General features: G+C 42.5%; 1 protein-coding gene across 9 annotated transcripts in view; it reads left to right on the top strand.

Moving 5' to 3' along the window:
- col14a1b (collagen, type XIV, alpha 1b) overlaps nucleotides 1–26,215 on the top strand; it is a 160,559-nt gene that overhangs the window by 39,681 nt on the left and 94,663 nt on the right. For 8 of the 9 annotated variants that reach the window (XM_085261528.1, XM_085261524.1, XM_085261523.1 and 5 more), the window contains 6 exons: nucleotides 18,677–18,835; nucleotides 18,958–19,077; nucleotides 20,823–20,987; nucleotides 21,700–21,861; nucleotides 22,200–22,369; nucleotides 23,657–23,783. In XM_085261528.1, the coding sequence (XP_085117654.1) occupies nucleotides 18,677–18,835; nucleotides 18,958–19,077; nucleotides 20,823–20,987; nucleotides 21,700–21,861; nucleotides 22,200–22,369; nucleotides 23,657–23,783 (903 nt within the window). The remainder of the gene's footprint in view (nucleotides 1–18,676; nucleotides 18,836–18,957; nucleotides 19,078–20,822; nucleotides 20,988–21,699; nucleotides 21,862–22,199; nucleotides 22,370–23,656; nucleotides 23,784–26,215) is intronic. The other variant, XM_085261530.1, reaches the window with a different exon arrangement.

Below are 26,215 nucleotides of genomic sequence, written 5' to 3'. Positions count from 1 at the left end.
TTAGTTTTTCTTATCTTCCTCTCTTATCCTCATCTTTCTCCATCTCTGCGAGTTCTTATCACATGTTAACCTTTGTTTTTCTTTCTATGTCAAAAGACACAGTTTGACAAATTGCACTGAAACAAAGAAAAACTTATTGAACAATCAAGGTGAGCCAGCCAGGCGTGCACCACTCCGGTTAGGCTTTGCAGTTTGACAGAGCTGTGATTGGCCCTCTGAAACAAAGGTTTAAAGCCTGTTAGGTATTCTGCATGTGATCATTAAAGTCCTTCTACTAGCTGCTTCAGTCTGATTTAAAACTAATATACAGTTATGCTATAGTAGGTTTCATATGGGAATGTGTTCCATACAAGATCATTGCATAAATTGTAAAAGCTGCACTGTACTTAAGGCTAAGTAATTATGCCACATGGGTGTAATTATTCTTATTTCCCTGTTGTTGTAAAACGTGTGCACGTGATTCATTAGCCATTAATAAGTCTGGAATTGGAGGCTGAGATAGCTTCAGCACACAGCGTCCTCCAACTGCATGAAGAGGACTCACACAGCAGCTTTAACAACAACACAGTAATGTCAGTCTGCAGTGCCACAAATAAAGATGAATGATGAACCAGTACATCAAACGTGGAGGGCTCTAGGAAGGCCAGAGGAGAAGAGATGTTGATTTAGTGAAATTGGAAAGGGAGGGAGAGGGAGAGGAGGGTGGTGGTGATGTGGGTTCAGTGCAGATGAAGCTCCATCGCCTCCTATTTGACACTGTGACAACCTCATTTAGATCTGAGAGAGAAATGAAGGGACGCAGATGGAGGAACAAGAAGGACCAGAGGACAGCTCCATCACAGAGCCAGCTGCATGGAAATGCTTGGCGTGGGTTTTGACATCTGGTACTCTGAAAGAGGAAAACGAGGGAGCAAAAATCTTTGTCTGCACAGATTTGCCATAAAAGGCTGCGAGCTGAGAAACGGGCTTGTTTGTTTATTGCATTTCTTATCCATATATATTGATCACTATTAACCTTTGTGTATCCGTGTCATTCAGTGTAAAACGTCCATGCGTGGCTCCAGTACGGCCTTTTCTCCATCCTGGCGTCTCCACCGTGGGAATACAAAGTAGCATATCTGTCAATTCCTCTAATGATTTTCTGCCTTTTTTGTTTGTTTGCTTCAGTCTCTGTTTCCATGCTGTAAATATCCAGTCAGCTCGTCTCTCCCTCTGGGTGTTTTTGCACTGACTGTCAGTTTGTTCTTTCCTAGATTCAAAAAGGAGAAAAGACACGTCATCCACTTCTTTCTGCATCTTTTGTCTCGCTCTCTGGCTCGCTCTGTTTTTGTCTCAATAGGGTTCGAACCCCGGAGGTGTCGAGTCCTGTTCAGTTTGTGCTGCTTTATGATTTGTTGTCTTCATGCTTTGGCTCAAATGTTCTCTTTTCTCCTCCTTGTCTTCCCTCTCTCATTATCACCTCTTCTTTCACTGTCACACTGTTGCTGCCTTTATATCTCTGCTGCTCTTATCTTTTCCCACCTGTGTTCCTTCCTCCGTCTTCTGTATATTTCCTGAGCCTCTCCTCACTGGATTGGTACCCAGCATTTTAACCTTTAACCTTTCTCTTGCCAGCTTTCTTTCTTCGGTGTTTTCTCCCTTTTGCCATCGCTTTTCTTCACATATTCCTCGATGATGAGACTCTTTACCTTCTCTCTGTTTGACTGGCAGATGATTCATATTCAACCTCGTGTGCTTGTTTGAATAATAACACATTTTCTCCTCTGTCTGTCCACCTTTCTCTGCTTCCTCTTATTTTCTCCCCACATCACTTGTTTGACAAACAACTCATCTAATTTGCTTTTTGTGTGTGTGTGTGTTGAAAATGACATCAGTGGTCAAACTTCCACTAATAAAAATAGATTTAAACACGAGTATAAAAGGCCAACAGCCACCGTTGGACCTGCAGAGACGAGCTGCTGCTGCAGGGATTATAAAACCAGCACTTGGATCTATTTATAGCTGCTGATGTTGCTACAGTATTTGTACAATTACATCGTTATTCCCAAATATTAGTATTGGGTAAAACTTAATTAGAGCCCAGTATTTGAATGGAAGTCCAAACACTTGTGATAATTTTCTTTATCTCAAACTTTGAGGGCATCAAAGCGACAGTTTAAGGATATTTTAATAATAGAACCACTGACTCAACCACTGTTTGCAGAAATACAGCCACAAACAGCATGAAGGTAACTGGAACTCGGTGTAAAGCGGTTAACGATGCTCCTTTTGTCGGCTGAGCTCTGAGTGCAAAGACTAATGAAGCTAATCTGTTTGTCCTGGTCACACAAACACTGCTTCACACGCTGCTGTTCCAACAAGGAAACAAAAGTTAAAGAGGCCCAATTTCTGCTTCCACATTTCACTCTCAGACCTAATGAAGCTGTAGAGTCTGAGAGGTGAAGCAGTCCACGATCCTCCGGTTCAGTCCTTGTTTAACATAAACTGGCCTCGGTGCCGCTCCTCACTCACCCTCTCCCCTCAGTGTTTGGAGCTTTGTCTGAAATCAGTGGAAATGTACACCAATGCCAGAAAATGACTGATGGCCTTTACCTTAGAGATGCTTGCTTCAGCTGTGATACGGGAGTGTGTATATATGCTGTCACAGAAATAAATCATCTTTAATTTCATGATAGTTTCGTTTTAGTGGAGAGAGAAAGCGAGCAGCTGAACATGTAAATGATTTAGAGGAAGTGTGGGAGGAAGTGTGGGAGGAAGTGCCGTGGTCAGAGGAAACCAACAGTGGCATCAGCTCGTCTGGTGGAAGACGAATGCTGAGCATGACCCCGAGAACATCTTCCCCAACACCGGAGCATGAAGGTGGACTCGCTGTGCTTTGGGACTGTTTTTCTGCTGGTACAGAACGATTTCACCACGTTGAAGGTCCGATGGGGTCATGCACCATTAAAATCGTGGTCGAGGAACTCCTCTCATTCAGAAGATGGCTCTGATGGCATGACAGTGATCCAAAACACCGCCAAGGTAACAACAGAGTGGCTGAAGAAGCACATGGAGGTCGTGGAGTGGCCTCCTCAGTCTACAGACGGCAACCCTGCAGAAAACGTGTGAGGGAGCTGAAGCTTCGAGTTGCCAAGCAGCAACCAAGGAAGCTAAAGGTTTATTTAGAGTTTGTGTAGAGAGGAGTGGCCCAAACCCTCCTGTGGTCTGAGCAAACCTGGTGACCAACTACAAGAAACATTTCACCGCGCGTTCTACCAAGCACAAAGTCACATTTTGTTTTGGGATCAAATAATAATTTCAACTTTTATTAAATCAATGCTTTGGCTTCACGTTCTCTCCCCGCTGAAGTGAAACTACCATAAATATGGAGCTTTTTTCTCATAACAGTGATGCTTTATATATTTTAGCATTCATGAAATGTCTGAAGCGTTTCCTCTGTCGTGTCACTGCAGGGTGTGAAAGTGTTTTTGAATTTAAAGAGGGAGAAAGAAAAGAACAAGCACACACCGACACACATTCACCATCTGTGTTATTTATACCTGGAACATATTGGATTTAACGTTTATTGTGACCAATCGAAGGACTTTTGTGCAGTTTTTACTTTCTCTCTTTTTCTTTTTTTACTTTGTAGTTGAAAAAAAAAAAATTCAGCAAACGGAAGTGACACTTCCGGCTCGTTGGAAAAACAGCTGCAGTCGAAGCCACAGTGACTCAGTGCTGCCTGTCTCTCTCACACACTCTACTTCTCAGTTTTGCTCTTTCTGCTGCTGCCGAGTGTGTGCAGCTCGGCGTGTGTGTGTGTGTGTGTGTGTGTGTAAGCCCTGTGGGACTTCCTATGGTTTCAGTTTCTCTGTCTTGTGACGGTGCTCATTAAAGAGCTTCAGGTTTTCTTCCTCTTCGTCTCTCATCTTCTGTCTGATGCTGTCTGTGCTTCTCACATCTGCACACACAGACTGTCTTTTACAGCTTCGTGTGAATTCCGTCCCCGGTGGTGGCAGCGTACCCGTGAAGTTAATGTCAACAAGAAGTCGCAGCAGCCCTTTGGTGACAGGTGTGTTGTCACCTGTTCAACCTGCGCGCAGTGAGGAAAGTTCACTATCACCTTATGATGAGATTAGATCAACTTTAACACTATTCTGTCTTCAGGTAACACTGAAATCGAGCTTGTCTCCTTCTGCTGAGAAGGGAACTGAAGAGGAAATTAAACCGTGCCGACACTGTTTGATAAACAGTTTTTTCTTACTGTTCATATTCTTGTTTCTGAACACAGATAATAACGATTCTAGACTTTTAGAGTTTCAGCATTAATGAGGTGTTTGTAGATTTATGGGTCGTGTTTTTGGAGCTTTGCTCTTTTTGCCCCAGTTTGTGTGACTGCTCACTTCCGTCAGTGTCTGCAGTGGAGGTTGAACGTGTGGTGATAGCCCAACCCATAGAGCCACAATGCCCACAGTGACAGAGGAAATGGTACAAAACAAAACAGCTCTTCTTCTTCTTCCTTTGTTTGAATGTTTCATATTTGAACTAGAGCTGGACCGATCCGATATTACATATCGGTATCAGTCCAATACTGACCTAAATTACTGGATCGGATATTGGAGAGAAATAAAAAATGTAATTGATCCATTAAATATCAAACAAGCACCTCACAAAACTTTTGACACAGCGTAACTCAGCTCATAACCGTAGCACGTTGCAGCAGTGTGGTCACGTGATAGAGCGGCTGTGTGTTTGTAGCCTCGCTACCAAACCAGCATTTCATCTCCGAGGAAGTTTTCTCAGAGAGAAGTAAAGCAAGTGTGTAAGTTCATCTCTGAATGTCTGTAAAGCATTCCAGCGTTAAGCTTAACAACCGATATATGGAGCTACTGCCCCCCTCTCTCTCTCTCCCTCTCTCTCCTGCTGCTACTTCAATCTTGAAACTGATCAATGATCAGCTGATCGTCTCTCTCCTTTGTTTTTGGCCCACTTTGCACCAGAAAGAGGAAACCAGCGGCTGAACAACAGCAGCACGTTTAAGCTTGATCAGCTGTTGTTAGAATGTATTTAATATTACTTTCTACACCAGGATCTTTTTCTACAGCTGACGGCTGGTAAATGTGCAGGGGCGGATCTAGCAAAGTGTAGCCAGGGGGGCCGATAGGGCATGAACAGGGAAAAGGGGGCACAGAGACATACTTTTCTTTCTTATTCTCATTTAAAATGTCGAGCTTTTAATCAATAATTATCTGACTCTTACACCCAAAGTTTTCATCTGATGTAAAATGTATAGAAGTCCATTACTGTATATAGTGACTGTTAAGTCTAATATACCCTAGTCAGCTATAGTACTTTTTCCTTTGGGAACCATCTGTGCAGTCTGCAGTTCTGTTGAAGAAAGATGTTGATTTAATTTTAATCTATTTAATTATTCTTGAAAAATTATTTATTTCTGTGCATTTTTTCACACTGCATCAAATTAAAGTTGATTGCATCGATTAAGCATCATGAGGTGGAGGGTGGGGGGGGGGGTTCCCTATTATTTTTTGCTGGGAGTTTGCAACCCTATTAGTTAGGTTGCTTAATATTTCTGCTAAGTTCTCTTTAAAACACCAGAATAGGGAGGATGGAGCAGGTTTAAGTTTATTAGATTGATCAGTTTTGCTGAACTATGAAATATTTTGGGTGCGGTGTGTTTTTTACACACAGGTATAACAGAATAGCTTTAGTGTTGTTGTTTATTTAAACTTGAGTATAAACTTATACAAAATGCAGCAAGATATTAAAAAAACAGTTTTATTGATTAAAAACACACTATATCGGATTCATATCGGTATCGGCCGATATCCAAATTTATGGTATCGGTATCGGACATAAAGATGTGGTATCGTGCCATCTCTAGTTTGAACCAGTGTTAATAATGTCATAACAGGAAGCTAAAATGAACAGAAGTTGAGTTAATCTAGTAAAAGTCCCGACAGCCTGCAGGTGCTGCGTCAGAGTGGTCACGAGCAGAGATTAAAGTGATGTTTCTGCAGCTCAGTTAGATGCTGAACTGCTGTGACTGAAACTTTATGTCTGCACCTGAATGCATCACAGGGATGAGAAGGAAAAACTGTGTAAGTGTGATGTTATTATTTTCATATTATATACAAGAGTCCATGAACCTGCCCAGCAGATTTAGTTGTTCTGGAAAGTTCCGGGTGCTTTAACCGCAGGTAATGAAGGAGAACTGGAAACCGTGGAAACCTTCATTTAGTCTTAAAGTCTTTAAGTCTAAAGATGTGCGACTCATTGTGTGTCTCTTTGTGCTTCAGTGCAACCTAAGCTCAGCTGTTATCACTGGAACTACAACAGAAGATTGTAATGTCTTTTTCAGACATCGTAACGAGAACATATCGTACGACGTCTGCAGGTTGTGTGTCTACACTCATCTAGTGTGTGATTCTGTAGAGAGGGCAGTGGGCAGCTGTGGGTTGTTTTTAAAGCCAGAGACACTGGAGCAGGTTGAATCCAGGGATATACAGTCACAGCTGGTATCATGAGCTGAAGGCCGACTGACACACCTTATAAAGGCTCCAGTCTGGGATCTTCAGCTGCTATGCTGATTCCCAAAAAAAGTAATTATGTAGTAGTTAGGCACAATTTGGCTCAGTCAGCCCTGACAGGTGCAATTACCACAGCTCTGTGCTCGTGTGTGTGTGTGCGTGTGTGGGGTGGGGGGGTCTTGATTTGAAACAGTTCATTGATTTGTCCTGATTGACTTGCTGTCAGTTTTATCTTTTCTGAAAATGGGCTGCAGCCAAGTGCTGATTCATCTGCAGGGAGCCTTTAATGCTGCGCCGGTGGAAGCTGGAGTTGGATTCTTGGCTCTGGAAAAATGAAGATGTACGAGTAACCCTGAGATAATATTTCCTGTGCTAATCACAGTGTATCTGCTTGCCCTCCAGTTTGTGAGGATTTGTACTCTAGGTGGAAAACTCTACCAGAATGTGAACGTTTGCTCACTAATACGTCTGCTAATTAGCTTGAAACTGTCTCTTTTTTAATCTTTGCTGTGTTGCACTCATCACTCTGGTTCTTCCTTCCTGCAGTCAGTCGATCGAGACTGTCAAAGTGTGCAGGACAGGATGTGCGCTGTTCCATTTCCTGTGCATTTAACTGGAACCATGTTCTTTATCTGTGGGGTGGTATTTTTGCCACTGTGCATCTTTTCCACAGCATTTGATATTTTATAACAAAACTTATTTAAATGAAACAAGTCTTAGAAATCCTGCTGCTCGTGTCAAATGCAACACACGTTTTCAGGGTTTCTGAAAGTTTTGATGATAATGATCGATTTCTCCAAAGACTTGTGGAAACTCTTTAGTCTTCCTAGGAAACAGGTGGTCTGCCCTCCCAGAATCTCATTGCATCTCACCCTTTGATGTTTTTAATGACCTCTACAGCAGAAAACGAACGTTTTTATCTCAATATTACATTTCCTCTTTCATGACACCAGATCGTTTTTTCACCTCAGTTAACAGAAGTCACAGAAACAGACTTTTTAATGCATTTATGATGCAATTATCTGACAATGATGTGACTTGCGGAGTAGTTAACTCTGCTAACAGCTCACTGAAAAGCCTTTGCTTCAGTTTTAATGAGTGAAATTTTGGTATTTTATTAGTCTGTTAAATGAGCACCAAGCAGACGTTACCTACGTCTCCAAGGATGCAGCGTGCCAAACAAGCTAGCTAGCACCTACACCTACCTGTAGCTCCACCCTCTCATACAGGTAACGTCACTTTTGGCTGCAGAAAAACAACATCTATGCTCGGATATTATTTGAATGTTTTTGTGTCTTATGCCGCCCCCCTGCACCCGGGCCCTCTCCTGTTTCAACAAGCATTAATGTAGTGTTAGAGTTTCACTTTATCAGACACATTAGTGCTATAATTGGTTAATTTTAATATGCTCCTCTAATTATATATATAATCCCTTTTCTTCCCTGTGGTACTGAAAGCAGTATTGAGTGTTTTCCTCAGTATCACAAGAAGAACAATGTTTTTCCAGCTTTGAGTGGTTCTACTGAGGCGGAGGAAAAGTTCATGTTTGGATGATTCCCAATCACAGCTCCTCTCCTCAGTGGTGAACCTGTTGTTGGGGCACCAGTCTCACATCTTCATGCATGAGAGACGTCTCGTTTTTATTGTAGGGCAAGGATTCATTTCTGTACTCCTGGCAAAGAATAAATACTGCTACTGGAGCTGATTCTTTACACTTTGTTTGGAGCCATCGTTTCTTTTATTTTGGGGTAAATGGTTCTCTGGACTTTCTGAACGTCTTCAGTGCTTTCACTCACTTCACTTCAGTTCTTGTACCTGAGCAGTTTCAGAGGGATTTTTATGTTTGCTAACGTTGATCTATGAATCACGCAAGAATAAAAAAGCACCTAACTTACGCAATGACCCTGCTCTGTGTAAATAATCATTTTAAAATTTGATGTTCAAGCACTTTGTTATTAACGTCTATTAAAAAAGGGGGTTGTTTAGTTGACTCTATAAAACCCACCACAGATAAGTCTGACTGGTATATAATAGTATTTCTGCACCACTAAGGTGATTCTCAAAGAGCTTCAGTATTAGTAAATCTCAATATGCTGTGTAGTGTATTCTTAAAAAAGTTAAGTGAGCTGGACACGTGAAGGACAAAACATAATCAACCCCTCAGCAGATGGACAGTATCTGAAAGTCGTATCTTTAAAAAAATAAGAAAACAAAAGCAGCAAAGATGTGACACAGGACCCGAGTTCATCCTCCTTCAGTTGTTCTTCAGTTGTTGAGAGGCCTCAGTGAACAGTAGGAGGCAGAAAAAGGCTCAGAGACGCCCAATTATACAAGAACCCGGTTGAATCAGTAGCAACAGGTGGTAACGAGTGATGAGTGGGTACGTATGGAGGAGGTGATCTGTCAAACACAGTGGAGGCTCTGTTGTTGTTAGAAGAGGCCTCATTACAGAAAGCACTGAAAAGTACCCTCAGCTATTGAGCCACCACATCAGATCGTTTCATTATCAGCGTGACGACGATCCCAATCATACTGCCAGCGTAGGAAAGACTCAAGACTTTTGCACAGCACTGCATTTTCTGGATAATTATTTCATTGCACCTGACTTTACATGACCTAATCACACCGTGGTGTGATGCACACCTGTTGGCCAGCTGTGCGTGGCTGATGTGTTCATGCAGCTACAGGAGGAACACATTCAGACTGGGTTTGTTCCTTTTCTACCAGAACTTTTAAAGAAGTTTGGCTTTTTGAACTTCTCAGCTCCGCACTCTCCAACAGAAATATTACACCTTCTTGAAAACTTGTTACAGTTAGAGTAATTTAATGTTACACACAGTTAGATGTAGAAGGTGAAAAAAGAAGTCTTTGATCAAAATTGCTTCAAATTGGGGTGCCATTACCCCAAACAGTGGACCTTTCCTTACTTTTCCTGCATTTGCATGAGAAATGTTTCCTGCCACAGCCCGACACCTGAAAGCAAACTTTTCACTCACCACCCACGAGCTGAGACTCATCGTGGTAACAGGAAGTCACTGTGGCAGAATGCTGCTGAGGGCTCAGAGCTTTCAAGAAATCTTTACGCCATAATGAAGACAAATTGATTGTAGTAGCTTGGTCTCGATGTTATAATGAATTCAATTACAAAATTCTTTGGAGAATATTTGATGCTGACCGGAGAATCACCTCTGAGCTGTATTTCAGACCTTTGTTTCTCACTCAGCTTCTCACGGCTGAAATGGGCAACTGTTCATGAGCTCGCCTGTCCCGGTTTAGATTTATGTTGACTCTGATGAGGTGCATTAATCTACTGCAAGCTTGTGACTCAGGTTCATCCAGCCAGTTAATTTCTGCGCCCCGTAGCTGGAGACGTTCCTTCCAGAGGCTCGGCAACGATAAAAAACAGATCATTCATTTGACACTTAATGAGATTTCTACATCACAAATAACTATCTGGCCTAATACTGCTGAATGTATCTGAACCTGTTTTAGACTTACAGCACTGCAGCTTGTTTCTGCACACTGTGCACATGACCGTGTTTCTCTACTTATTTGTGACCTTTGTTTTTCCAGCCGCTCTCTTTATGCTGAGCTCGCGTGTTCACCACTCCAGCAGGAGTGACCACTGCAGGAAAACCAGGAGCTGAGAAGCTTCATTTGTGCAAATTGGAGCTTAGTGCCTTGCTCAAGGTCTAATGAAAACAAATGAGTTACGTGAGTATCGGTGATCGACGACTGGGACCTCGCCTGTTGGTCAATTACATCTCGTTAAGCCTGGAGCATGTTGGTGTTATGAAAGCTGATGGCACATTAAAGGCTTGGATTTGATTAGTCATAAGTCAGATCTGATTAACACATGTTTATTCTCTTTTCTGACTCTAACAGTGACCAGAAATTATAAAAAAATAACTTCATGTCTTATGCTTTAAGACTAGTGACTATACCCATAAACTCACCAGGAAACTGTTCACTAAGCCTGTTTTCCTGTTGACTTCGGTGCCACTAGAAGTCGTGTTTGTAACTAATGGAGGTCCCCCTGCTGGTCATTAGGAGTAATGCAGGTTAAATATCCGCTTTGGCTTTTCTTTTGAGAGATAACTTATCTGTAATATTCCATAATTCAAAGATAATTATGTAAAGTGAAAAAGTCCTGGATATTTAAAGTGTGAATATTAATGAATAAATTTAAGTAGTTAACAATCACTCTGTGATTTTGTGACATTACTGGCTGCATGCTAACAACCTGCTCCGCTTTAATGTCCCCGACAGAAACTGGACGAGGTTTTCCACAGTCTCGTTATTTCTCAGCGACTCTTTAACAATCTGCAGAGCACCTGGTCTTTTCTAAGTAAACAGTTTTTGTTACATAAGTAGGTAGATACTGCATCATTGTTTCCAGGTGACTATGATGATCCAGATGATGGGAAACAGGAAGGCACAGACGTTTTGTAAAAACCACGTTTACTGTTGTACTTGCTGAACTTTCCAGGCAGATGACCATGTGGAATCTGAACTCAGCTGAACGCTGAGTTTCTCTCACGAGCTTTTCCTCAGTGTGTAGTGATGAAATTGACTTTGCTCGGAAGTTAACGTTGACCTTTGACTTCCCGGCACGTAGGTTAGCTCTACTGTAGACAAACCCATCAGAGAAAGCGTTCAGGTGGGCTAGCTCACCTTTGACACAGCAGATATTGGCAACGCAGCTCTTCTGCTCTTGCCTCGGGCGTCTTGCTAAGTGCTGGACTTGCTTTGCTACTTCTCCACCTAAATAAGCTTCACACTGCTAAAGAATCACAGACATGCTGTATTTTAAAGCCAGAAATGTTGCACATGCGCTTCAGATAAGCTTCATCAAACAGTCGGTGGCTGTGGGCTCATGGACTCGGTGTGATAAGGAGTTTTGGGTGCTTCCTGAGACGGGCTGGATGTCTGGGCTTGGTTGCAGCATCCTGCTCTGTTGTCAGTGTGGCTGTCTGATTGAAACATGAGACTTTATTCTTTCAAATCTTCATGCATTCTCTCTGCTGCAGCTCTGCTGATCGCTGTCTTGTCTAAATCCATGCGAGCAGTAGCCGCACACACACTGTGTAAACATAATGGAAGGGAAACATGAACCGTGACTCATTCATTACACAGTGAATGTAACTGAACCTGTAACCTGACAGTTACGCTGCCTTGTTGTGGACATGGTATCAGGCTGAGCTTGGACCCAGCTCTGGGCCCTGCTTTCACTCATGAATATGTAATATCAGTAAAGAGAAACAGACTCATTATAATATTGTTTACACTGAGCTGACTCGGGTCATGTCCTCTGTTCACCGGTCTCGACACTTCCTGTCTCAGCTGTGCTGCAGACCTGCGACGCTTCGACTTCTCGACCTGGAACACTTAAAGGTCTTTTTATGATCTGGTTGAAGAAACCATCAATGAAGCTTTTTTTGTTTTTTGCTACTGTCTGTTTGCCGCTCTTCTTGCCCTCCTTCCCAAACGGCATCTGTACACTGCAGCACAGTGAGCTGCAGGACAGGTGACGCATGCTGTCTATTTATTTTTATTTAAATACCAAGAAAACCCAACAGTCTTTGTTAATGACTAAAACTCACTCTTCTCTCCTAATTCATGACAACTTTGTTCAGTGATTATATCAGGAAGTAAACAGCTACAGGGACACAGCTGGCTCACAGCTGGATTGTGACAGTGAAAGAAAATAATTCTTAATTACAGAATCAGTTTAAAACCGAATCTTTGCTGACTCATTACATATATTTAGAGACATGTTTGTAGTTTGTTTTGCAGTGGACGAGCAACCCAATTCCTTTTTTTAATAATGTATCATCATCATCACCATCAGGGATGAACTAATTCCTTGATGCAAACAGTCTCAGGGTAACATACAAAACTTGGTTATATGAGTAAAATCCCAGCAGATGAGCCAGTCTCAGTCTCAGTACCGGATCCCAGCATCTTATCCTCCTCTCGACTGTCAGTCAGCTACGCTCGTCTTCGGGCTGACGCTCGGCTCTGTTCTGAGGCAAAGCGTGAACAGCAGACAACGTTTCAGTCTATAACAGTTACAATACTACCAAAACATATAAAACTGCAACTTTCTGTGTGGAAACAATCAAAGTTGTATCTCAGGATTATTTAAAGATATAGAAAACTGATGCTCTGCACAGACTGTTCCTGTAAGGAGACTTCCTCATGTTTCTTCTGTTTGCTCTTTTTCATCCCGGTTGGTGTCACACTGGGTTGACCTTTGACCTTTGCTCTTTTCTCCTCCCTCCATTGTTGACTTTTGTTAGCTTTGTGCTTTTTCAACCAGTGTTTACTTTTGTTTCTTTGCCTTTAAACAAAGTTAAAACGAGTTTAGTTTTACATTTCAAAATAAAAGTTCATTGTTTTACTAACATTTCTATATGACATCGATCTCAAACGTGGCTTTATTCACATTATTATTGCACTTTCTGCCATGTATATGAAAACACCAAAATATAGACACATCTTTAGAAAACGAAAGGTTTCTAATACCCTTTCCTTCATTTGTACTTAGTGGCTGCTCATGTGAGCCTGTGGCAGGTACCACTGTGTGGCAGGCAGAGGTCGGACTCAAACACAAAGGGATCAACTAAAAAAGACGAAACATGAAACTCTAAAACTACAAACTGGGAGCTATAAGCTACAAACAACTAATAATTAACAACCAGAACATTAAGAGGGAAACATGGCACAAAAGGAAGCACACAGCAAACAGGGACGACACAACCACGAGCAGAGAGTGAGGACTTGAACGAGGGGCAGCAGGTGAGAACACAGGAGGAACAAATCAACACATAAGGAGAAAGGGGAAGCAAAGCGATGCACTACTAAAATAAAACAGGAAACACAAAACAGAGACTGAGCGACAGAGACCACGACGAGCAGGACACGACCAAATAAACAAGTAACAAAGAACCAGAAATACACACGACGAAGCTCGAAAGCACATGGAAGCTAAACAAATATGGATCATAGAGGTAAACAGAATGCACAAAAACACCGTCACAGACACAGGATGGCCTCTAACGAAGTCATTAATGTTACAGTTTTGCAAAATACCCAAAAACAATGATATTCTTCATTTTTGCTGCTGTAGTACAAACAGGTGTCAGTCCGCTTCAATGGAGCTGTGACGATAACGGTCTGCGTGCTTCCTTTGCAGTTTGTGCTGTGAAACCAAACAGTGTTTCCTTTGTGTGATAACAAATGTCAGTCGCTTGTGTTGTTACACTCATTGCTGTGTGTTGGCCCCGCCCTCTTTTCTCTCTGCGTGTCTCTTTACCTCCATTTTTTTGTTTGTATTCTCACATTATCCAGTTTGCTTTTATCCTGTTTGCTGCTTCTCGTGTGATTAGTGTGTGCACAGTAGTTATTAAGTGAAAATATAGATGTGCATTGCAATTACAGCATAATAAAACAGAGCAGTGCTGATGATTAGTGCTGGAGGAGAATCAGTGCAGCGCACTCACAGAGAATAAGAAATAAAAGAAAACAAATGCCAAGGGGGGCATTAGGAAATCAAGCAGAGAAAAACACAGCATTGGTATTCGCAGCAGACTCACTTGTGTACTTTCATCCTTTAATACGCGTCTGCCACTTTTTTTCCCAGTTCTTCTTCTTCTTTGTCTTTTGTCCTCTTTCTGCCATCTGTCCAAGCACTAGTCTGTTCCCAGACGTGCTATTAAAAGAGAGGTAGTTCTTTCACCTGCTGCCCCCAAGCACTGCTTTGCCCTTCTGTTTCATTTCCTGTGCTGACTAAGAAGAATCCGCCTCTTCCATCTTTAATTCTGTTCAAATCCTTCATCTTTAGACGATTCTGTGTTTAGTTCGGTCTTTTCAAGCTGTATCGTTTCATTTAATGCCAAATCTGGCAAACTAAAAATAACACCAAAATAGTTCATTCCAAACTAGAAAATATCTGTTTATTTACTTTGTGTTATAGAGTTAAAACAGCACTTTATAAAAACTGTAGTCTTCTCAGGTCAGCCCAAGACTGCTGAAGGTTCTTCATTTGTCAAACTGTTGTTGGCTGAATATGATATGATTAAGTTTTTGTCCTTTTATTAGTGACTTGAACCGATCTAGACTCAGAAACAATTTGCTCTTTCACTTCAGTTCAACATGAATCAGAAACAATGGGAGACTTCAAAGAAACGAACAGGAAGCTGATGCAACCTGAGCCTCTGTCTCAAATCGTGTTAATGATGTCGCCGTCAGTGCTCACACATGCACCGCGTGCTTTCAGCACTTGACACACGTATTGGACAACAACAGCTGATGACTTTTGAAAAATGAAGAAGTTGGATGCTGCAGTGTGACCCTGAGGTTTGTCAGAGGCTGCGGTTCATGTCAGGAAGCTTTGTTTATTCAGGAAGAGATGGTGGTTTGGCTGCTTCACCACAGCAACTCTGCACACTGACTAATCTTTCTTACCCAGTGCATTAAAATGTGTCGTGAACCGGTCCTTAGGCATGCCGGATGAATCGCTCGGTATCACGGTAAAACTTGTGGCCACAACACCAACATGAAGCGAGACCATGTGCATCACAGCAGCTTGTACAAAAGCGTTTGGTGCAGTAAAACTGGACCAAAGAGAGGATTCACTGTGTTCAGTTTCTGCTTCGTCCATCTGAAGTAAGTCTTTCCTCCAGCTGCTTTTATTTGTCTAAATCATGAGCAAAAACAAACAGGTCAAAAGTCTTTAAGCCTCCAAAATGATAGTTTGGACCAGAAGACTACAGCACATTGATACAGACAAAACTTTCAGATGTTTGTGTGGTGCAGACAGCAACCCAAAAACGACTTTCAGTTTCTGTCTCACCACACAAACCTGATGCCAGGCTCACAGCTCGTCTTTCCAGAGCCGCGGAGTAATTGTGTGTTTTATGTGTCACTGCTTTCATCTGAAGTCACGCTGAACAGCGGCTCCGAGACTCGGCTGGAAGACCGAGGAGGAGGCTTAAATTCCTACACTGTAGAGACTTGTAAGAAGTGATACCTTAGTTAGTTCCTGTCAGCGATGAATGAAATGACTGCTGAAGAATGCCCTTGCCCTCCTCCAAACACACTTAATACACCTCTTGAGACATGTTATAACCCGAAAGAAATATTCTCCTTTACATCTGCAGGATAAGTAATTGGGTGCCACGGGCATCAGCGACACACGTTAGATCTCACGTATAGAGACGCAGCAGCACTGAGCCAACTATGTGTCAGATTTGTGCTCATGCTTGAAATCAATGCTCGTGTTTCTTCCTGGGAGTAAAATGGTTATTCTACTTAATCCACTGTTAGGGCGAAGCATCGAGGCTCTGTTTTTATAATCGGTATGCATCATGGCTGCGCTTTTGTATGTCAGTGTGTACTGATAAGCTTTATTTGTTCAAGGAAAACATGCTGGGCAAGTATGACCCTGTCTCTGGTCCCTGCTTGCTTCATTTGTTCCCACATTTTAAACCTTGGAGATCCTCCCCGAATGACCCTCCAGGGTTCCTGATGGGTTTTACGTCTGCTTGAATCCTGTTGCTAGTAGGAAGAAATTAAAAGCCACTCATCAGTGAATATCCTTGAGCCATTTGTAACTTTTTCTGCCAGTTGGTGCCGGACAGGTAGCGCACGGTGGATTTATGGTGCTTGAACCTTTGAGTCTAAAACATTTAATAAATGCACCACAAAACTGAGCAAATATAAAGAGGCCATTCCACAGAGCTGCACAGATGGTGGTAATTACATGTGATGAAGCCACCGTGAGCGATCCCCGTCACAGTACACATTCAGAATGACACAGGGGGCATGTCAGTATTTTTAATTAAGCTTTTAACCGTAGAAGGGAGAGCCTCTGTGTCCCAGAGGCAAAGGATGCTTCTGCATTTAATCTTTTTGGATGACACTCCGTATTTCTCCTAATGCTAAAACATGGAAACACAAAATCAAAGTTTAACACAGCACCATACGGCCATCTGTAGCCTGGTTTCAATTAAAGGGAAAACCTGAACCTCTGACCCTTACACTGATGTCACCTGGTGGCCTCTTATGATGTGAGGGCATGGTGCTTTCTCCACTTTGATGAAAGGCTCACTGCTAATTAATAGAAAGCTTCTTTGAGCAGAGGCACTTGTGTCCTGATGACAGCGGCCTCCTCTATCCAGAGCACACCGAGCTCGGTGAACAGCCTGATGAGACGAATGTGAATCGTATGCTTGGAGCGTCACAGTCACCTCATCTCAACCCAGCTGAAAACCTTTTTTAGAGTTTTTCCACTGATGCTTTAGACACAGATCTCCAGCACTATCCTCAAAACATCAAATCATGGGAAATACACTATAATGCACCTACACATTACACCTACAGGAGACCCGTGCCATGAAGCTCCTGGTGCACAGTGATTCAGCTGATATTGATGCCAGATGGTGTTTGGAGACTTTTAAACACCTTCCTCTGTTACTTTAAATGATCTGCTTGTTTGTAGCTGCTGTTTTTCCTGAATTCTTCCAATTTGTAATAATTCCACTTACAGTTGATGGTGAAATATCTTGCTGTTAAACGTGTATGCAGAGATGTTAGCGGCTGCTAATAGCAAGCTAGTGTGGTGGGCGTGGTATTCATCGCCGTGGGGCAGACATTTGGATTCATCTGCTTGCTTCGTTCACGCTGCATTGACGGTTGGTTCAGGGGTGTGTTGGCATTAAGATGCAGGTGCAGTCACCTGTTCAGTTTACCTGGTATTGATCAGTGCTGGCCAGGGTGAGCTCGAGGCGACAGAGTTCTGTTGGCTATAGGTTGAGCAGTTTCTATCTGTACATGAGCACACGCCTGTTAAAACTGCAGTGCAGGGATATGGAAATAAAGAGGAGCTAACAGTCTCTGAAGTCCCTCACAGCCTTTCTTCTGTGCATCGTGTTTATTTTTTCTTACACTGGACAGTTATCATCTTCTTATAATATATTGTTGACTGTCCAATAAAATATAGAAACCTGCTGTAAGTGTATGAATGCATCATGTAAATAGTAGCTGCAGTTAATCTTACAGCAGCTGCTAACCCACAGTAACACTACTCATGAACTGTAACATGATGGGATGTCTTCATTCACATTTAGCATGGGATTTTTGTGAAGTGCAATGTCATCATTAAAAGAAGCACTTAAATTTCAAAAGTTATATACTCTGATTTTCTTTGAACATCAGCCACTGGATGGAAAACAAAGTTTTAAAGAAAAAGTGTGAAACAAACTTGGATCTTGATTCTGTCAGTGGAAGGGGACATCCTTATTACATCATCTCAGGCATAGAAGCCACACCCACCTGCTGTTCAAATGCTTTGTGACCGACAGCCAATCAGTAGAAAGTTGACTTTAAAGGAGCGGCTGCTGAAAGCAAACAGAGGATGAGGGGCTGCAGAGAGGTGATGAAGCTACACATGTTCCCACTGGGAAACTCCCCAGTATAGCGACCCTCATCCAGTGGATCTGCTGGGAGTTTTAGGTGCCATATTCAACTCCGGTTTGAAGCAGTTTGGAGGCTTCTTGAATTCAAACCCAGCACCCTTAACGATTGCAGTATTTCCCATCGAGACCCAAACTCGGGTTTCCTCAGCTCCGTGTGAAAGATAATTGGTGGACAGAAATATGTCTGTTTCCTAATTTGCTTGGCCTTTGGCTCACTGTGTGCTGCACTGGCTTTTGTAAATGAACTGCTGTTTCCTCATTAGAGTCAGGTCTGTTTTATCACCCAGTAAACTGTTGAGACAAACAACAGAGGGGGCTGTTATTTTTCATCTGCTAAAACGAAGCGCCTCGCTCCTCTAGGGTTTAATTATACTGTGTTGAACTGAATTAGAATTAATGAAACACTTTGTAATACTTTGGGACAGAAGCTGCACATCAAACTGTCCTACTTTTACCAGTGCAGATTTATCACGTATGTGCTGTAGGCTGCCGTGGAAGTTTGGGATCCTGTTTATAGTCTCAGTCACATGTTAGGCAGAAGGCTAAATGTTTTTGTGGTCCACCATCATGGCGGGAAACCTTCCTCTGCTGATTTAGCTTTTCAAAGTTCAGAGTTTTCCTGTTTTCAAAGTCTTTTCTAAATTCCTGTTTTCTTCTTGTGATTTTAAGCTGAAGCGGGATTTATGTGTAAGACTCCAGCCATAGCCGACATCGTGATCCTGGTAGACGGTTCCTGGAGTATCGGGCGGATCAACTTCAGGCTGGTCAGGACCTTCCTGGAGAACCTGGTCAAGGCGTTTTCAGTGGAGATTGACAAGACTAGGATTGGTGAGAAGATTTCAGTCCCTTTGGAGGATGGAGTCTGAGCCAGACTGGAATCTGTTATTAAGTTACTGTTAAATATTACTACCTAATTGTAGTTTAAATTCCACTCTTACTTTTGCACGCAGGTCTGGCTCAGTACAGTGGAGACCCCAGGATCGAGTGGCATCTGAACGCTCACACCACTAAAGAGTCTGTAATCGATGCTGTGAAGAATCTGCCATATAAAGGAGGAAACACACTGACAGGTGTGAAACCCCAGCCTCCCACTGGTTATTATGGTCTGCTCTCCCCATCAGAGTGAACAGATAATGCTCAGAGGTGCACTTGGACCAAAGCCCGTCCTTTTGCCCGAGCTTATTAAACTGAGGGGAGCTCATTTTGGATTAGTCTTCAAGTGTTGGTGACCTTGCCGCATTCGGCTGATAAGAGCTGAGTGTGAATCAGAAGGTCGGCTAGCTTTCTAAAGTTTCAGCACGTCTTCCTCGTGCACAAACTTTAGTTATGGAGTTCTGAGCAAAGACTGATGCATTTCCATCACCATCCAGATGATGTGCAGTTACATTTCTAAATTATGAGTTTGACCCTAGAAATCTCTGGAAGGTTTCATGTGTGGCTGCCCTCCGGTCACGTTGTAAATACTATTGTTTTGCTCTTAAATTAAAAAACCAAAAAATTATGACAGCTTTGTTTTATCTGACAGAATATTCACAATTAGGAACATTCAGTCTCAGTTTGGGCCTAAAAATCTCCCCCACTCATCTGACACTTGTAGACTGAAATTGTAATATAGTCTTATGGAGGCGTCCTGATAGCTCACTGTGAAGCCTTCACTTTATCTGTTATTCTGATTGGAGAGTACAAACAGGATCGGAAAAGAAAAACCGTTTCACCCCAGGGATTTATCACAGACGTCCACCCTCCCCGACACTCCTCGTGGTTTTGTTTTTGTTGATAGGGAATCATTGCAGGGTCTTTACCGTGAAGTATGGATCACCTTGAGACAGGCTGTTGTAATTTGACCCTCTTTAAATAAAATGTAATTGAACTTCTTGTGTTGCTAATGAAACTGATCTATCGCTCGAGGGAGCAGCAGTACTTTAACAGTCTGTTAGAAGTTGAAGAAGACGTCTGTAATGTCGTTAATGGACACAGCTGAACTCAGCTGCTCATTATGTTATCAAGCTCATTAGACAAAAACCTTGTTGAGCTAATAAGGCGCTCTATAACAATCATTTTCAAGTCTTTGATTGCAACTCTTGAGGCTACGTCTCGGCTCAGAGGCATTTATCTGTCCTCGCTACACCTCAGTGGGAAACTTTAAGTACACTCAAACTGTCAGCCAGGACGTAACTGTTGCTTTAAAAGTGCAGACGATAAACGGCTCGAATCTCCCGCACTTTATCCAACTCATGATAGATTTAATATGTATGCAGAAGTATGTTATAGTAAAAGTAAACCATGTTTTTATGGTTTTCCTACATTTAATGTTTTTGACTCGTCAGCTTTGCTCCACGCAGCAGGAAAGCTGAATGAAAACAACATTTTCTTCATTGTTGTGACTAAAATGTTCATGTTTTCTATAGGAATCTGTGAAATTCAGCTATATATCACTAAGTGACATTTACAAGGTTTTTGTTTTTTTTTTTACTGGTTTGTGCCCAAATTTGGGACTTTGGGTCTTTTTTTATATTTCAACTAGCCAGTACTTTTGTTCCCAAATTACAGATCCTGGTTTAATAGTTTTTGAGATATTTATGTTTGAATATTGCTTCAGATTTCAATGTGTGAAAAAAATATCTGGTTTTCAAAAAAATATTTGATAAATGAAGCAAAATTTCCACAGCACTCAGTATCTAAGTCCAGACTTTAGAGTATTTAAACAAATCGTAGATGGCCGAGGCTGCGTTGATTCCAGATCAAATGGCTCCTCTTCTTATTTTTATTTCAGCATCTTCATGTTTTCGCTTTGTCTTTGTTTGAATCCGACCAGGTCTGGCTCTGACCTTCGTCCTGGAGAACAGCTTCAAACCCGAGTCAGGCTCCAGACCCGGTGTTCCCAAGATAGGAATCCTCATCACGGATGGGAAGTCCCAGGATGATGTCATACCCCCAGCGCAGAGCCTGAAGGATGCTGGGATAGAACTGTTTGCCATTGGTATGACAGCACTAAATGCTCCACACACCATGGGCTCGGCTGTTGCTCTGCTACACGTGCAGCTGGTTGATGGCAAACATAGAGCACAATGATACATCTGTCTGTATGTGTTGAAATGGTGCAGCTCCTTTGGTTCACTGAGCTCTCCTTCATATAAACCAGCTGATGTCTTTAAAGATTCACATTTTTTCCTTTGGAGTTTTCTAGGCTGAACTCTGTTTTCTTCTTCAGCACAGTCACAGCTTAATTTCAACATTTCCGCCGTTCTGTGTTTGTGCTGAAATAGCAGGTTATTAATTAACTGACAAAAATTGAATAAAAGACCTTTAATGATATTTGCAGATATTCATGAGGCAAGAACAGCAGGCAGCATCTTAGATTCATGCTGATGCTTCTTGTCTTATAAATATTTTTAATGCATTTCATTTCGGACTACCCCTGATGCTATGCTACCTTTGGACTCAGTCTGTTGCTCTTGTCAGCCTTCAGCTTTAGCTTGTAGTTTCAGCAGGGGGAAAGTTTAGAGATGGAATAAGAAACCCTGTTGCAGACAGCGCATGTCACAGCCTGGCGAATAGTTTTGCTGTTGTAGATGAAGTCCTGTGTATATATTCATGTTCTGGTTGCGTCATGGAAAACTTATTTCCAACACCTTTCATGTCACCGTTGCTGACAGTCGGATCACTCGGTTTTCTCTCTCCTCTCCCTCCAGGTGTGAAAAATGCTGATGAGAATGAGCTGAAGGCGATTGCCTCACCTCCAGAGGAAACTCACGTTTACAACGTGGCAGACTTCAGCGTGATGAGCGACATCGTGGAAGGTCTCACCAAGACCGTTTGCGACCGCGTGGAGCAGCTCGACAAGAAGATCAAAGGTCTGAAGAGCAGCAGGAATCAGCAGAGTCGGAGATGATACCGCGAAGATGCTGCTGTTTGCATCGGTGTTGCTTTGTTGATGCTGTTGGTTATAAAAATAACAAGACCACTTCCCCACCAAATATATTGCAGCCTTGTTATCTTTGTAATGAAATGCCCACAACGTTGTGCCGCATAAACACAGATGTGGCTTCAGATAGCAGCAGAGATGTTGCAGTTTATTACTTTCAGAGTCACTTTGCACACACAACAGGATCATTTCAGCTCTCGCAGGCTGGTCTGACCCGAGTTTCACACGTAATAGAAGAAAAATCTCTGCTTTCTTTATTATCTGCAGGGGGGGCGGAGCCTGCCCCGCCACCAGCCGTCGTGGCTGCACCTCGTGACCTCGTGACCTCGGAGATAACTGCTCGTAGTTTCCGGGTGACATGGACACACGCATCGGGTCAGGTGGAGAAATACCGAGTGGTGTACTACCCTGCCAGTGGGGGGCAGCCAGAAGAAAAGGTATTTTACTTGTTTTATTGTTGGTCCATTATTATTTTAATCATTTTCATTTATTTTTGGAGTTTTTCATGCCTGAAAGAAACACACTTTTTCTTGGCGATTAATGCAAATCATGCAATTTTCAAGAAACTACAAATAGTTCTCTTTATTTTTCACTTTTAATTTTCAGCTTCCATCATAGTTTTTCCACCACAGCGAACGGCCCTGCTTTTATTGTAATTGTGCAATAAAGTCTAAACTACTGTGTGATTGTTAGGCGGCTCATCTGGCTTTCTGGCTTCTTATAACTGACTGAAGGGAGCGCTTTTCTTTTGTCCCCTTAATTAGTGGAACTTTGGTCCTGATTCGCCTCCACAGAGCAAATAAAATACAAACTGTCTGTGATGTAGTGGCAGCATTTTAATTAAAGCTGCTCGGCTAATCCTTTTAAGGGTCACTTCCAGAAGTTAAGTAATTTCTCAGAGTGATCTGCACGATAAATGCCAACAATTATGCAGGATTTGCAGTAAGGGAATAATAAAAGCGAGCACTCTCGTATGCTGTGGTAAACTATATTCTGTTATTTTCATTATTAGCCATTAGCTGTGGAAGATGTGAAAAACTGGAGCACTGATGTGTCTTTTTAATCAGTGTGCCTAACTACAGACATCCACTGACTTATTCTGTGACGTAGGTGTTTTCCCATGTGCGGAAATGTCCGGATAATACATTCAAACTTTGTTTCCATACCTATATCACCACGCAGACATGCAGTGCTGTAATTTTCCAAGTTTATATTTATGCTCCTGCAGTTCCTTCTTATTTTTATCCCATTTCTCTTTGATGTTTATTACAACTTGCAGCTGGAACGGCCCAGTTTCCCCACAAGGAAAACTGAGGTTTCATCAAAGCTAATCTGATCTAGTTACACTCAATTTAAATCTCTTTGGAGAGAGCTGAATGCCTGCAGCAAGATGTGGTGCTTTTTTCAACCTTGTGATATGCACTCGCTTAATAAACAGAAGATTTTTTTCTGTATTTTAATGCTTTTTGACAAACAAAGTTCTGCTGTCTATTACAAAGACATGAAGAGCTCTAATTTAGAGCAAATTAAGATTATTTTAATCCCAGCTGTATCAGACAGTTATGTCCCTGAGAGCACAGCAGAAATGAATGAGCATCACAAGCAAACATACATGTTTAGTGTGTCTGACTGACTGGCTTATCTCATTCCAGCATTGTACACTTACTGCACTTGATAACACTGCTGTGATATCCAGGCTGTGACCCACTGGGATCTGTTTTTAGGTGGTCCAGGGGACACAGAACAGCGTGGAGCTGAGCTATCTGAACTCTCTGACAGAGTACCAGGTGGCTGTTTTTGCCGTCTATCGCAGCGCCGCAAGTGAAGCCCTGAGAGGAAGTGCTACTACATGTAAGTTTATATGTTTACGCATTCAAACAGATGGAAGCAGGAAACATGGTAGTAAGCACCATGCAGCATCTGATGGTCTGTAAGGCCCATTTTGAAGCCTCAATTGCAACAATATTGGCGTCTTCATTGAGACATGTTGAAGCTAACAGTGACTTCTCTGCTAATGCTAGCAAACCTGGTGCAGTCACCTTGCAGTCCTGTTGCCTTTGAGTTGGGGACCAGGTCTGCGACCAGTCATAGTCAGTTTTTTCATGCATTAGTTCAGTATTGAGTGGAAATGAATGCAGTATGTTTGTGAAATTACAAACCTGTTACTACCTACATACACAGAAAGCCACACTAACTCTTTATACAAAGTTTTGTCAGAACCTCACAGATTTGAAACAATCTGTGGTTAGCACTGTTGCCGCACAGCAAGAAGGTCCTGAGTTCAATTCCACCATCAGGCCGGGTCTTTCTGTGTGGAGTTTGCATGTTCTCCCCGTGTTTGCGTGGCTTCCTCCCACTGTCCAACGACATGCAGCTTGTGGGGATAGGTTAATTGGATAATCCAAATTGCCATTAGGTGTGAATGTGAGTGCGAATGGTTGTCTGTCCCTGTGTGTTAGCCCTGCGACAGACTGGCGACCTGTCCAGGGTGTACCCCGCCTCTCACCCTATGACAGCTGGGATAGGCTCCAGCGCCCCCCGCGACCCTGAGAAGGATAAGCGGAAGAGAATGGATGGATTCAGAATTTCGTCTACAAACAGTTACACAGTTTAGTGATGCAGGGACTAGGCAGCCGTGCTTTTATGAAGATGTGTAAGCAGAATGCAGCCAGTTGGCAATCAGCTGAGTCGAGTCTTGAGTTGCAACGTGACATCTTGTGGCAAAGTTGCGCTCATAGCTCATCGTTACAGACTGAGACTGACTGTAATGTGTCAGCAGTTTATTTGCATCTATGATCGAGATGTGATTACCTGCAAAAACCGGTGAATGTGTCTGAGAGCGACTGCAGTTCCTTTGAGTCAGACGGGTTCCCTCCCACTAAGAGGCCTGAGCCATCGCCAGTGGTTGAGGGTGTTTCACATTCAGGTGAACGTTTGGTGACCGTGACTACTTCAAATTGTTCAAAGAGCTCCAAAAGGCATCGCCAGCACAAACACAGGTCAGGGACGAGATGAATTCATTAATACATTTTTAATGAATGAATGAATTTTTCATATTTCTGTTGTAACTTGGCTTGATAGCGATTGATTCACTTTTGGATTGAGTCTCAAGCGGCCGTTTGAAGAACTGTGAAAACCACACGAAGATTTACCTACATGTTGCAGAGGCAAATGAACAATGTCCATTTGAGCCTCATTTAAGAATTAAGTCCCAAATGAGGGATCTGAACTCTTCATTTTTCCCAGCATGCACCTCTTCTATTATTCACTATCGCTCTCAGTCTTAAACCTCCAAGACAGTCTTCCCCTGGGATCTTTCATTGTGCTGTTAATTCTCTGCATCAAACCATTTCTGCTTCTGTGCAGTAGAAATGTGTTCTTGCTCACACTGAAGAGAAAGACTCAGTGTTAACCTGCAGAGCTTTTAATCATTTATTTATTGCTTTAATTTTGCTTTGAAGAAACTGACAGGACCGAGATGAACAACACACCTTTGGTCTTTTCACTCAATTCCAATGAAGCCAATTTATGACTGTTGAGTTGCAGCATCCGTAATAGCAGTGATAGAGCAGCAGACATGTGTTGTACTACAAAGGAAAACAGTGAATTTGGGCCATAAAAGCTACACAGGTGTTTCATTATTTATTCGTGGCCCGATCCTCCTCTGACAGGATGCCTGTGGCGAGCTCTAATTCTGGTGGCATTGCCTGAGGCCTCGTGCTGACATGTGTACCCCGAGCCAGAGCCTGGCTGGATTCTCTGACCTTCTCGACCTGGCGTTCGCTGACGAATGACAGGGGATTCCTCCCTGTTGGTCGAGGATGAATGCAAAGTCACAAGTTGACCTTGTAGCAAAGTTAATGTGCTGTGGCTGTTTGCTGGAAGCTGCCACTTCTGCCCTGCTGCACTGTCTGGTTAAGGCAGCAAATTAAACATGATGCTAGGTACTAATTGATTTGGGGGTTTGAGCAGAGTGTGGTACAAAAGTGGAACATTTATCAAAGCAATAAGTGAGGACTTCACTCGTGCTGTCTGACTCTCTGAAATATATTCGATTTCATGAAACCAGACCTCCATTTCAATCACATCAACTGCTTGACTTAAAATACACTGTGGTGGTTTGCAGAGGCAAAACTACATCACGTCGGCCGTCGGCCCAAAGCTTCAGGACCTGGTTGTAAATCTCATTAGTCTCTTTTCTAGTTAAAGCTCGTTTGGCTCATTGCCGTGCAGGACAATGACCTCTGAATAACTGCTGTTTTTAACAACCCTGACATTGTGCA

Source organism: Mchenga conophoros, linkage group LG22 (genome assembly GCF_057382185.1).
Source record: "Mchenga conophoros isolate Kocher_MC1m ecotype Shallow Benthic linkage group LG22, M_conophoros_male_GT1.1, whole genome shotgun sequence".
NCBI lineage: Eukaryota > Metazoa > Chordata > Actinopteri > Cichliformes > Cichlidae > Mchenga > Mchenga conophoros.
Note: the sequence above shows the minus strand (reverse complement) of the source record. Positions and strands in the feature narration are given on the sequence as shown.